This window comes from Oncorhynchus tshawytscha, linkage group LG31 (genome assembly GCF_018296145.1).
Source record: "Oncorhynchus tshawytscha isolate Ot180627B linkage group LG31, Otsh_v2.0, whole genome shotgun sequence".
In the NCBI taxonomy this organism is placed as follows: domain Eukaryota; kingdom Metazoa; phylum Chordata; class Actinopteri; order Salmoniformes; family Salmonidae; genus Oncorhynchus; species Oncorhynchus tshawytscha.
Window position 1 is genome coordinate 23114520 of NC_056459.1, and position 14643 is coordinate 23129162.

At 41.9% G+C, this 14643-nt stretch overlaps 1 protein-coding gene across 1 annotated transcript in view; it reads right to left on the reverse strand.

The window, feature by feature from the left end:
• LOC112229496 (cyclin-dependent kinase 6) overlaps nucleotides 1-11372 on the reverse strand; it is an 86225-nt gene extending 74853 nt beyond the window's left edge. The window contains exons 1-3 of the mRNA XM_024395359.2: nucleotides 11207-11372; nucleotides 10083-10420; nucleotides 3238-3373 (exon numbers count right to left, since the gene is read on the reverse strand). Of these exons, the coding sequence (XP_024251127.2) occupies nucleotides 3238-3373; nucleotides 10083-10306 (360 nt within the window). The 5' untranslated portion in view covers nucleotides 10307-10420; nucleotides 11207-11372. The remainder of the gene's footprint in view (nucleotides 1-3237; nucleotides 3374-10082; nucleotides 10421-11206) is intronic.
• Nucleotides 11373-14643: the final 3271 nt, after the last annotated feature.

Genomic DNA, 14643 nt, shown 5'->3' on the forward strand with positions numbered 1-14643 from the left:
TGCATGTCACGAATCCCGTTTCCTGAGTCTGTTTTTTGCCTGTGTTCTGTCCTGGAGTGTTTTTTCCGGCGTCCTGGAACGCACCCTGTCTGGTTGCCGGGCAATGTAGCCAGTTGGGAGTTCTGATTACCCGCACCTGTATCCCATCAGCTATCTGCACACCTGGTCCTGATCATCATCTCTCCTCTTCATAAGCCCGGACCTGACATCCATTCCCTGCCGGATCGTTAGCCATGAACATTACTCACCCGGATCATTTACCCCATTCCCGCCTGGTCGTCGGAGGATTCCGCTTCCCCATTGGATCCACCTATTTACTCCCATCAACTCACCACCGCTGCCCGCTACGCCACCTGGATATATCTACCCATTCACATTCACTTGTAAATAAATACTCACCTTCTTCCTACTCTCTTTGTCCTGGTCTGCTTCTGGGTTCGATTTTGAAGAAACGTGACAGTGCAATATACGACTGATTGTTGTCCTATGGACAGAGTCTCCCACCTCAGCTGTAGATCTCTGCAGTTCATCCAGAGTGATCATGGGCCTCTTGGCTGCATCTCTGATCAGTCTTCTCCTTGTATGAGCTGAAAGTTTAGAGGGACGGCCAGGTCTTGGTAGATTTGCAGTGGTCTGATACGCCTTCCATTTCAATATTATCGCTTGCACAGTGCTCCTTGGGATGTTTAAAGCTTGGGAAATCTTTTTGTATCCAAATCCGGCTTCACAACAGTATCTCGGACCTGCCTGATGTGTTCCTTGTTCTTCATGATGCTCTCTGCGCTTTTAACGGACCTTTGAGACTATCACAGTGCAGGTGCATTTATACGGAGACTTGATTACACACAGGTGGATTGTATTTATCATCATTGGTCATTTAGGTCAACATTGGATCATTCAGAGATCCTCACTGAACTTCTGGAGAGAGTTTGCTGCACTGAAAGTAAAGGGGCTGAATAATTTTGCACGCCCAATTTTTCAGTTTTTGATTTGTTAAAAAAGTTTGAAATATCCAATAAATGTCGTTCCACTTCATGATTGTGTCCCACTTGTTGTTGATTCTTCACAAAAAAATACAGTTTTATATCTTTATGTTTGAAGCCTGAAATGTGGCAAAAGGTCGCAAAGTTCAAGGGGGCCGAATACTTTCGCAAGGCACTGTAAATACATTTGATTGATTGATTGATTGATTGGTTGGTTGATTGATTGGTTGATTGATTGATTGATCATTGATGTGACTAAAATTAACGGGAATTTAGTTGACTAAAATGGCTCTGTGTTTTCATAATTTTGACAATAACTAGACTAAATCATATTCAAATAACAAAAATGTGACTAAGACTTAATGATATTTTAATTAAAATGGCTAAGACTAAATCTAAAAAAAGAGAGCCAAAATTAACACCGGACACGTGTGCTGCCCTTCAACAAGCCTGAATGCTTTCTGATGTTTGGGAGTTCCATCCTCTCTGTTCCTGTCTGGGCCAGGGAAGAAACATTCCCTGGATATTCAGCAAAAAACAAGGTCCACATACAGTGCCTTCGGAAAGTATTCAGACCCCATGACTTTTTCCACATTTTGTTACGCTACAGCCTTATTGTAAAATTGATTAAAAATATATTTTCCTCATCAATCTACATACAATACCCTATAATAACAAAGCAAAACCAGATTTTTAGAAATGTTTGCAAATATATAAAAAGTTTAAAACAGAAATACCTTAATTATAGTATTCAGACCCTTTCCTATGAGACTGTAAATTGAGCTCAGGTGCATCCTGTTTCCATTGATCATCCTTGAGATGTTTCTACAACTTGATTGAGTCCACCTGTGGTCAATTCAATTGATTTTGACATGATTTGGAAAGGCACACACCTGTCTATATAAGGTCCCACAGTTGACAGTGCATGTCAGAACAAACACCAAGTCATGAGGTTGAAGGAATTGTCCGTAGAGCTCCGAGACAGGACTGTGTTGAGGCACAGATCTGGGGAAGGGTGGCAAAAACATTCTGCAACATTGAAGGTCCCCAAGGACACAGTGGCCTCCATCATTCTTAAATGGAAGAAGTTTGGAACCACCAAGACTCTTCCTAGAGCTGGCCGCCCGGCCAAATTGAGCAATCGGGGGAAAAAGGCCTTGGTCAGGGAGGTGACCAAGAACCCAATGGTCACTCTGACAGAGCTGCAGAGTTCTTCTGTGGAGATGGGAGAACCTTCCAGAAGAACAACCATCTCTGCAGCACTCCACCAATCAGGCCTTTATGGTAGAGTGGCCAGACGGAGGCTACTCCTCAGTAAAAGGCACATGACAGCCCGCTTGGAGTTTGCCAAAAGACCGTGAGAAAAATAATTCTCTGGTCTGTTGAAACCAAGATTGAACTCTTTGGCCTGAATGCCAAGTGTCACATCTGGAGGAACCTGTCACCACCCATACGGTAATGCATGGTGGTGGCAGCATAATGCTGTGGGGATGTTTTTCAGCGACAGGGAGACTAGTTTGGATTGAGGGAAAGATGAACGGAGCAGAGAGAGAGATCCTTGATGAAAGCCTGCTCCAGAGCGCTCAGGACCTCAGACTGGGGTGAAGGTTCACCTTCAAACAGGACAATGACCCGAAGCACACAGCCACGACAATGCAGGAGTGGCTTCGGGACAAGTCTCTGAATGCCCTTGAGTGGCCCAGCCAGAGCCCGGACTTGAACCAGATCAAATATCTCTGGAGAGACTTGAAAATAGCTGTGCACCGACACTCCCCATCCAACCTGACAGAGCTTGAGAGGGTCTGTAGAGAGTAATGGGAGAAAATCCCCAAATACTGTAGCGTCATACCCAAGTAGAGTGCCAAATTACTGCCAAAGGGGCTTCAACAAAGTACTGAGTAAAGGGTCTGAATACTTGTAAATGTGATATTTTCAGTGTTTTTTTATTATAAATTTGCAAAAAACTGTTTTTGCTTTGTCATTATGGGGTATTGTGTGTAAATTGATGAGGGAAAAAAAAAACATTTTAATCCATTTCAGAATAAGGCCGTAATGTAACAAAATGTGGAACAAGTCAATGGGTCTGAATTACTTTCCAAATGCACTCTATTCATAGACCTAATGAGTACAATTTACAATTCAACTGAGAATTTGCCCCTAGACACTAAAATCTTTCCTCCATTAGGGAAGGGTATTAAGTAAGGGTAATCTGATCCGAGATCTGTATCAATCCCAGCAGTAATGTCAGACTCACCTTGATAGTTTCAGGTGGCACCCCAGGATCAGGGGCTTTCTCTAGGTATGTGGTCAGGTCCTGGTCAACATGCTCAAAGACCAGGGTCAGCTTGGTCTCGCGGTCGGTCCGAGACACAGTACACACATCGAACAGTCTGTAGAGAGAGAGGCAGAGGAGGAGAGTAAATACTGCTGCTTAGCATTGTTATGTGAGTCTGATATTATGATAACACTTATATAAAATTCTAATCTATAAAATGTTTAAAAAAGGGTTTATAAAACGTTTGTTTGTAATTCATTAAGGCTCCCGAGTGGCGCGGCGGTCTAAGGCACTGCATCACAGTGCAAGAGGCATCACAACAGACACTGGTTCGTTCCCAGGCTGTATCACAACCCATAGGGCGGCGCACAATTGGCCCAGCGTCGTCCGGATTAGGGTTTGGCCAGTGTAAGCCGTCAATGTAAATAAGAATTTGTTCTCAACTGACTTGCCTAGTTAAATAAAGGTTAAATAAAATAAAAAATAAGTCAGTAGAGGTTATAAGTGCCATAAATCATCTGTCTTTACTTTTAGAGGAATAACAATGTTCAAGAGGGCCACCATTGTTCCTGTTCCCAAGAAAGCTAAGGTAACTGAGCTAATTGACTAGAGCCACGTAGCACTCACTTCCGTCATCATGAAGTGCTTTGAGATACTAGTCAAGGACCATATGACCTCCACCCTACCTGACACCCTATACCCACTCCAATTTGCTTACCGCCCCAATAGGTCCACAGCCGACGCAATTACAACCACATTGCACACTGCCCTAACCCATCTGGACAAAAGGAATACCTATGTGAGAATGCTGTTCATCGACTACAGCTCAGCATTTAACACCATAGTACCCTCCAAACTCATCATCAAGCTCGAGACCATGGGTCTCTCTGGGTACTGGACTTCCTGACGGGCCGCCCCCCAAGTGGTGAGGGTAGGTAACAACATCTCCACCCCGCTGATCCTCAACACTGGGGCCCCACAAGGGTGCGTTCTAGTGGAGAGGGTAGTACCTTTTAAGTTCCTCGGCGTACACATCAAGGACACACTGAATTGGTCCACCCACACAGACAGCGTGGTGCGCAGCAGCGCCTTCAGATGCACAATCGAGAGAATCCGCCTGGTACCGCAACTGCTCCGCCCACAACCGTAAGGCTCTCCAGAGGGTAGTGAGGTCTGCACAACGCATCACCGGGGGCAAACTACCTGCCCTCCAGGACACCTACACCACCCGATGTCACAGTAAGGCCATAAAGATCATCAAGGACAATAACCACCCGAGCCACTGCCTCTTCACATCGCTACCATCCAGAAGGCGAGGTCAGTACAGGTGCATCAAAGCTGGGACCGAGAGACTGAAAAACAGCTTCTATCTCAAGGCCATCAGACTGTTAACATCGAGTGGCTGCTGCCAACATACTGACTCAACTCCAGCCACTTTAATAATGGAAAAATTGATGTAAAAATGTATCACTAGCCACTTTAAACAATGCCACTTAATATCATGTTTACATACCCTACATTACATCTCATATGTATATACTGTACTCTATACCATCTACTGCATCTTGCCATCTTTATGTAATACATGTATCACTAGCCACTTTAAACTATGCCACTTTTATGTTTACGTACCCTACATTACTCATCTCATATGTATAAACTGTACTCTATACCATCTACTGCATCTTGCCTATGCCGTTCTGTACCATCCCTCATTCATATATTTTTATGTACATATTCTTCATCCCTTTACACTTGTGTGTATAAGGTAGTTATTGTGGAATTGTTAGGTTAGATTACTCATTGGTTAATACTGCATTGTCGGAACTAGAAGCACAAGAATTTTGCTACACTCACATTAACATCTGCTAACCATGTGTATGTAACAAATAAAATTTGATTTGATTTGATGAGGGAGGAGGATGTCTTCCCTGTAACACACAGCATTGAGATTGCCTGCAATGACAACAAGCTCAATCCGATGATGCTGTGACACACCGCCCCAGACCATGACGGATCCTCCACCTCCAAATCGATCACGCTCCAGAGTACAGGCCTCGGTGTAACACTCATTCCTTTGACGATGAACACGAATCTGCCCATCACCCCTGGTGAGACAAAACTGCGACTCGTCAGTGAAGAGCACTTTTTGCCAGCCCTGTCTGGTCCAGCGACGGTGGGCTTGTGCCGATAGGCGACTTTGTTGCCGGTGATGTCTGGTGAGGACCTGCCTTACAACAGGCTACAAGCCCTCAGTCCAGCCTCTCTCAGCCTATTGCGAACAGTCTGAGCACTGATAGAGGGGTTGTGCGTTCCTCGTGTAACTCGGGCAGTTGTTGTTGCCATTCTGTACCTGTCCTGCAGATGTGATGTTCGGATGTACCGATCCTGTGCAGGTGTTGTTACAAGTGGTCTGCCACTGCGAGGACGATCAGCTGTCTCCCTGTATCTGTCTCCCTGTAGTGCTGTCTTAGGCACCTCACAGTACGGACATTGCAATTTATTGCCCTGGCCACATCTGCAGTCCTCATGCCTCCCTACTGCATGCCTAAGGTACGTTCACACAGATGAGCAGGGACCCTGGGCATCTTTCTTTTGGTGTTTTTCAGAGTCAGTAGAAAGGCCTCATTAGTGTCCTAAGTTGTCATAAACTGTGACCTTAATTGCCTACCGTCTGTAAGCTGTTAGTGTCTTAACGACCGTTCCACGGGTGCATGTTCATTAATTGTTTGTGCATGGGAAACAGTGTTTAAACCCTTTACAATGAAGATCTGTGAAGTTATTTGGATTTTTATTAATTATCTTTGAAAGACAGGGTCCTGAAAAAGGGACGTTTTTTTCACCATCTATGACAAACCATATTTTTCCAGTACAAACTGCCTTCTGAAATATGGAGAAAGCACACTTGATAGGATCTCTAGTATCATTCCAAACATGAGAGAGATCTAATCTATTTAAACCATCAAGATTCAGTTAGGGAAGAAATTCCTTTATAGTGTCAGGTAACTGTCCAGGCTAGTTTTACTAACAGTTTGAAAGAATGCGAAAAATGCTTTAACCTACTGGGGCGTTGTTGGCTAAACGAAAGGAACCAATCTGAAATGACTCCTTACTCCTGAATGATCAACATTTTGGCAACATGATCTCCTTGCCATTAGTCCAGTGAAATTACACTGCTTTTAGAGTATGTGTGGAATGGTACAGTCCAGTAACCACAACAAGATTACTTGAGAGTTGAACTCCTTGTCAAAGAAATTGAATTGGAATTCTCGTTCTGAAAAACATGCAACTGCAACCTACCAGGGTTCGAATCCAGGTCTCCTGCATGCCACAAGACCCCTTGGCCCACTGAGCTAAAGTCTTAGCCAATACATCTGGGAGCAAATGCAACTCTTCAGGTCTAAGAAAATGTGATTCATCAAGCGAACGTAGTTACGACCTAACTCCTTCAGGCATGTTTTGATTTCTGAACACAAAACTAAACCTATCCTTCAGCCTATATCCTGACAAGGCCAATAATAATGTTGTAGCTACATTATATGACTTTTACGAGGGAAACCCTTGGCAACTCCTGAGCATCCAACACAATACATCAACTTGTGGTTGTATTTTTACAGGGAAACAAAACGAGCCCCAACATCCAGATTATTCTTGCAGTTGTGTCAGGGGCTAACTTTGGTGAAAAACCTAGAGAAGACGGCCAGTGTCTTCCTCAAAGAGCCGAGGACCACAACAAACATTCCTCCAGGAGCACCACGGCAACGCGTGATGCGCCATGGCAACTGAAGCAGGGACTGCCCATGACTAACCACCAGACGCTGTTGGTTCATGCAGTAATTGTTATATTTAATTTAAAATATTTAATATTTACAGTGAAATCCATATTTCAATTTCCTCAAATATTTCGAAAGTCAACAGCACTGCAGTAATAACAGTAAAATTGCAGTTCATGTCTGTGTAATCTCTGTGAATTGTTTTGAAGTAAAGCATGGGAAAACCGCCCCACCAACTCTTAAGGAAAGTTGTCATTTTCTTTTGATGCACCTTGCCACGCCCCCCTTGTACTGTTATCAAAGGTTTGTAAGGAGTTATTCTTTCAAAGTATTATAACCATACACCCATGATCTCACAGAACGAGCGAGCCTCCCGGTTGGAAACGCAAGGTTAAACGCTCCTCAAAACCGTGATTGTTCTGCTACAATGCAGCCTCTCGCCAGACACTGAACATATGGGATGACTAATGGGTGTCATTCTAAAACATCCAGGGGCTGGCAGGCCTGTAGTTACACAGTAGGTCCAGAATGCATCCTGCTCAGTGTCGGCTCGCTCCCATGCTGTTTAGCTTTATAAATATAGACCAGACCAGACCCCCATTGGTGTGGATTCAAACTTGGGCTTATGTATACACTCTTAGAGAAAAAGTGCTATCTAGTCCCTAAAAGAGTTCTTCAGCTGTTCCCATAGGATAACCCTTTGAAGAGCCATTTTTGGTTCCAGGTATTACCCTTTTGGGTTACATGTAAAAACCCTTTCCACATGGAACCCAAATGGGTTCTACCTCAATCGAAAAAGGGTTCTTCCTGGAACCAAAATGGATTCTCCTATGGGGACAGCCAAAGAAGCCCTTTGGAATTATTTTATTCTAAAAGTGTAGGGAACCACAACTTTACAGAATAGACAGATTAGATGCATACCATAAAGTATAGGGAGTCAGGGCACATTTTGTGTTGTCATTTCATGAAACTCAATCTGGGGAACCTTCGATACGTGAAATCTCAATTGAGAATCTATTCATTTATTCAGTTTAAGAGAATAATGATGCACTTTGAGGCTGTGGTGGGACCAGCAGGGCAGAGAATAACATTTGTATTATTAAAACGTTTCCATTAAGCTTTTAATCCAAAAGCACTCAAAAGCTTAATGGCAAGGTTAGACCTTGAGCAAGGCCGGTAAATGACGTGGTCCGAATGACGTGGACCGGACTGACATCCAAACTGACCCATGGGAGTCTACAGCTGCAAGCATAACAACCTTTTTATGTTGTCTTGTGGCCTGGATGACTAAAAACAACACTGTTTATATCCCCAACTCTTGTAGGATACTGGAATGGGGAAAAATCAGCTGAATACAGTATCTCTTCTTTCTTCTTATTCATTCCTAACCGCAGTTCATTGACTTTTCTGGGAAATGTCACTATAACCAGCAATGGGAATGACTTTACCCATGACTAATCTAGTGAACAGATATCACCCAAGAATGTTTGTCACAGGTACTGCACACAAAAAATCCATCAAGTTGTATTACTACAGTTTGATCCATAATACCCATAAATCCTAGAGGTCAAAAAGGGAAATGGTTCCAAATGTTTTTCCACCATTCATTTTCCCAATAGGGGATTTTAGAAACACTTAAAATAAGGGCTGTGTTTCCTGTAGGTTTACCCTGACGTGACGTTTAGATAACCATGTAAATCTCTCTAGGACAAGCTGACTTTTATCAATGTATTCGCCTGTATTTACCCCTCAAAAATGAAATGCTAATTACCTGATATGATGATCTGGGCAAGACTGCCGAATCGAGGCGAAGGTAAGAATCTCTGGATTAACTATCTAATGGTATGTACATTTATTAATAAATATATTATCAACATTTTTCTCAATTGACAATTCTGTGAACTGTCTTGTGCAACTTTTAAATTGACACAACACCTGCTAGCAAAGGTTTCAGCTGGAGATGACGTGCAGGAGCTTGCAGGGATTTGTAGTCTTGCATGATGTCTACTTTGATGCTAATTAGCATTTTTCGAAACTGAGCATAAATAGAGCTGAATATATTGATTATCAGCTTGTCCAATAGATATTGACATGGTTATCAAACCATCACACCAGGGTAAGCCTACATGAAACACAGCCCGTGTTTTCAGAGTTTCTAAAATGCCCTATATGAAAAATAAATGGTGGAAAAACACCTGGAACCATTTCCCTGTTTGACTGCTATGTATTATGACACCTCCACTGTGAGGCCCTATAGTAACACCAGTATCAAAAAGTGTTTATAGTTACAAAACCACAACTTTTCCCGAATATCAATAAGACAACTCCATAAGACTCTGCAATACATCCCAAGGAGGCAGATACTGTATATCTGACATTATATTGATGTATATCTGACATATGAAAATTATATACACTGAGTGTACAAAACAATATGACATAGACAGACCAGGTGAGTCCAAGCTGTGATCCCTTATTGATGTCACTTCAATCCACTTCAATCAGTCCAGATGAAGGGGAGGAGACATGTTAAAGAAAGGTTTTTAAGCCTTGAGACATGGATTGTGTGTGTGTGCCATTCAGAGGGTGAATAGGCAAGACAAAAGACTGAAGTGCCTTTGAACGTGGTATGGTGGTACAGTAGGTGTCAGGTGCACCAGTTTGTGTCAAGAACTGCAACGCTGCAGGTTTTTCAAGCTCAACAGTTTCCTGTGTGTATCAAGAATGGTCCACCACCCAAAGGACATCCAGCCAACTTGACACAACTGTGGGAAGCATTGAAGTCAGCATGGGCCAGCATCTCTGTGGAACGCTTTTGACGCCTTGTAGAGTCCATGCCCTGAAGAATTTGGGCTATTTTGAAGGCAAAAGGGTGGGGGCTGCAACTCAATATTAGGCATGTTTTGTACACTCAGTGTATATAGACATTATGCAGCCATTTAAAGAGGGAAATACCAGGAGTTATAAGAGCATGAAGAGATAATGGAACTCCTGGTAGAGGAGAGGCCCTTGTTAGATGCACCCCCCTCTCCCAGTTCCATCTCTGCTTACCTGACCACGTTGGGGTGTTCGAATGCCTCCAGTTGCCTCAGTACCGCCACCTCACGGATGGTCGAGAGGGGCATCCCTTCCTCCTCCGTCTGTACCCGAACTCTTTTTAGGGCTACAAAGCGTCCCGCGTTCTTCAAATCTCGTGCCTTGTACACCTTTCCGTAAGCACCTTCGCCAATCTCGGCGACGGGCTCGTATCTTTGTGCTACACTTTCATTGTCCATTTTTGCGGATTTGTTTTCTTGTTGAGAATATTGCGGGGAATCCCGACGAATGTGAAGAGCCAGGGTTTTTACAAAGCCATCCTCACATAACAGAGTTGTTGGCACTTGCAATGCCTAAATTAGAGGAAGACAGAGGTTGCAGAGGTAAACATCTTATATGTCTGCCTAATGTTTGGTCAAACGGAGGTTCAGGTAGGCTACAACATTGTGTCATCATTCCGACTATGAACACTAGAACCCCCAATGCGTTCGACTTGATCCACTCCCACTTCATTACGCGCATGAACCTCATGTCCTTCTAGCAACCTCACACAACATCTGGCATCTCTAAAACAAGAACATTTACATCTGATCGCTTTTACATGCGTTCTCTAAGTGCATAAATCAGTCCATAATACAACAATAACGTAATACTTATGTTCATGCGTATAATGAGGGATTAGTAGACGATTGAGTTAGAAACAAAAGCAAAATAACTTGAAAGAACATAATGTAAAATATAAAGCAGAATTACTATATCATATGCACAAAAATATCCAGGCTACGATATCGTTTTTCAAATGTGACCAGCCTCATAATTATGGTTTATTATAGGCGACAAACTGTTGCGAGCACGTGGTTGTTTACCGAGTTGTATTGTCTAAACTTCCTATAGTCCATTTAAACACATATCTATCCCTTTCCATGTCATTAATAGTTATGGTGTAATAATGCAATTTTATCGCAGTTTTTTGCACAGCAGATTTTTTATTTTAATTGAATGTGTTATTATTTTTTTTGTAGTCTATATTAATGAAAAATGAAGTACAGCAATTGAATTGGTAAAATAACACAATAAGGACATGCATGCAAAATACATGTTTCTAACACAAAAAGTAAAATATCAACATTTCAGCCTACCTCGTTTCATGTTATCAGTGAAAGTCGCAACATTGGCCGTGTCCATGAAATGATGAAACATCCCTCCTTTGGATAAATGTTCAAACTAACACACAGCACATCATATATCCCACACAGGTAGTCGGATGGTGCACGCTTCTCTAACCCCCATCCCTCAGCAGTTAACTACCACCTCTTCAACTGCAGCTCAAGCAAAGCAGTAACTATAATACCGGGGTTGTGTGTGTGTGTGTGTGTGTGTGTGTGTGTGTGAGGGGGGGGCGTATTCCTTACAGAAAAACACAGTTCCTACTGCAACTTTTTTGGGGAGGTCATAGGACAAAAGCTTGATATATTCTCCAAGCCATGCTCTTCTCATTTTTTTTTCCTGTTTTAACGCTCTTTTTTTCAAATTTTGTCTGTGAGCTCCGTCTCTTCTTCGCTTTCCCACGCTGGCTGAATGTGCCTTGACCCCCTTCAGAGAAGTTTGACACAGAGCAGGAACATTTCCGCATTCCTCCCGACTACAAAGACTAACCGCCTCCTTTTGCCCTCCTTGGTTCTTTATCATTCATAGTTCTCTCTCGGTTTTGTCTCAGTGTCAAAACCAGCAGCACCACGGGGGGAAAGCTGGGCAGCAAGAAAAGTGTATTTGATGGACCAGTCGATCTATCCGGCCATTGAAAACTATTCGTTGACAATACATCAGCGGGGAAGCAGGGTGACAAGCTCGCCTCTGGCCCATAAGGTCAGGTTCAAGGACCAGTGGCTTGGGTTGTGTCAGGGGTGATTCTCCCAAAGCGCTCCTTCGAGGGTGCTCTGTTTCACTGCTTCATCCAAACGTGAGATGCCAACTGCACACGTTAGAGATAGTCCACAGCTTTAAATGGTATGAATTTTGGAAATAATAATGAAATATGTAAATTATCAAATTAAAATGGATAATCCATTAATCCAATACATATTATTATCATTCATGGCGCAGAAATCTAAATATAATTAACATATTTGTATTAATGTCTGCGTATTTCAAAAGTAGGATGGTAAGTGATTTCTCAGAAACTATTTTGAAATGACTGTTAGATATATCAGTTTTGACAATAAGATTTATAATTATAAATATTTTACATTTAACACTTTCTTTTTGTTTTATACATGTCATTGATATTCTGTTTATCACATGTTCTTTAGAATGAATCCAAAGGCTTTGTAGTCAGTGACAATAGATTTACTTTGTATTTCAGAAGCTAATATGACCCCAACAACTTGCTCAAGCCCCCCAACCCCCAAAAGCCTTGAGCCAGGAAATTTATCTCAAGTGAATCACAAAGTAGCCTATATAGATGAGGCTAACAAAATCCTTTCACAATGGATATGGTTGAGAATGGAACATAACATGTCAAGACTTGATGTCAGATTATCCTCGTGAAAGAACCATCACTGGCATTTTATAATGCCTTATTATCCTAATGTTATTTAAAGGCTTGGCTCAGATACAGTTCCAATGAACATTTCCTCAGTAAGATCTCTTGTGTACTGCTATCATTTTCATATAGTGTCTGCAAGAATTTAAGAATTTAGATTGTACTTTGATTTCAACTGAAAAAGTAAATCTGGGGTGGGGGCGGCTGTGTGTAGGTGGGTGGGGGTCGGTGATGGGAGTCTGTAGTATGTATGGAAATATACCCCCCGCCCAACCCAATCCAAGTCCACCCTAGCCAATCATCATTAGCATTACAAAGCACACAATGCAGACAATGTATTCTCAACCAATAACTGTAAATGTGGCATTTTAGCATCATCATTGTCTGCTTTAAATTAGCACTGAGAACCATCGCCCAGATTGAATACATTCGAATGCATACTCGTTATTGGACTGCAAAATAGCCAATTAAATTCCTCCGTTGTGTGGGGTAAGTAAGCACAGACACACACTTATGCAAACACATGCACACACGCAAGCACACACACACACCCATAACCCTGCTAGGAGTGATTGTAACTTTGAAAACCTGGATAACTGTCGCACAATACTGTCAAAAGTCATAAGTCAAAATACTCTACAAAGATGAAGCGTAAGCACATGGCATATACGCTTGGGCTTCTCCTATCTTTAAATCTATGAATGTTAATTTCATTATTCATCAGCATTCCTCTTTTCTACTTCCATACGTTTGCTGTTCTATTACTATAGATTCAGGCATAACACAGAGGTCAAGGTGTAATAACACAGAGGTAAAGCTGTTATAACACAGAGGAAAATGTGTTACAATAAATTATACATGTAAGATAAATGTGTTATAACACAAAGGTAAAAGTGTTATAACATGGAGGTAAAGGTGATATAACAGAGAGATAAATGTGTTATAACGCATAGGAAAATGTGTTATAACACATTGGTAAAGGTGTTATAACAAAGAGGTAAATGTGTTATAACATAGAGGTACATGTGTTATAACGTAGAGGTAAAGGTGTTATAACACAGAGCTAACTTTGTTATGACACAGAGTTAAAGGTGTTATAACACAGAGATACATGTGTTATAACACAAATGAAAATATTTTATAACAGAGGTAAAGGTGTTATAACACAGAGATACATGTGTTATAACACAGAGGTTAATGTTTTATGACACAGAGGTAAAGGTGTTATAACACAGAGGTCAAGGTGTAATAACAGAGGTAAAGCTGTTATAACACAGATGAAAATGTGTTACAACAGAGCTAAATGTGTTATAACACAGAGTTAAAAGTGTTATAACATGGAGGTAAAGGTGATATAACACAGAGATAAATGTGTTATAACTCATAGGAAAAGGTGTTATAACAAAGAGGTAAATGTGTTCTAACACAGGAAAAGGTGATATAACAGAGAAAAAGGTGTTATAACACACAGATAAATTTGTTATGACACAGAGTTAAAGGTGTTATTACACAGAGAAAAAAAGAGAAAATGTGTTATAACAGAGATGAATGTGTTATAATACAGCGGTCAAGGTGTTAACACAGAGGTAAAGGTGTTATAACACAGATATAAATGTGTTATAACACAAAGGAAAATGTTTTATAACAGAGGTTGGGTTGGCGCCCCCCTTGGGTTGTGCCGTGGCGGAGATCTTTGTGGGCTATACTCAGCCTTGTCTCAGGATGGTAGGTTGGTGGTTGAAGATATCCCTCTAGTGGTGTGGGGGCTGTGCTTTGGCAAAGTGGGTGGGGTTATATCCTTCCTGTTTGGCCCTGTCCGGGGGTGTCCTCGGATGGGGCCACAGTGTCTCCTAACCCCTCCTGTCTCAGCCTCCAGTATTTATGCTGCAGTATTTATGCTGCAGTAGTTTATGTGTCGGGGGGCTAGGGTCAGTTTGTTATATCTGGAGTACTTCTCCTGTCCTATTCGGTGTCCTGTGTGAATTTAAGTGTGCTCTCTCTAATTCTCTCTTTCTCTCTTTCTTTCTCTCTCTC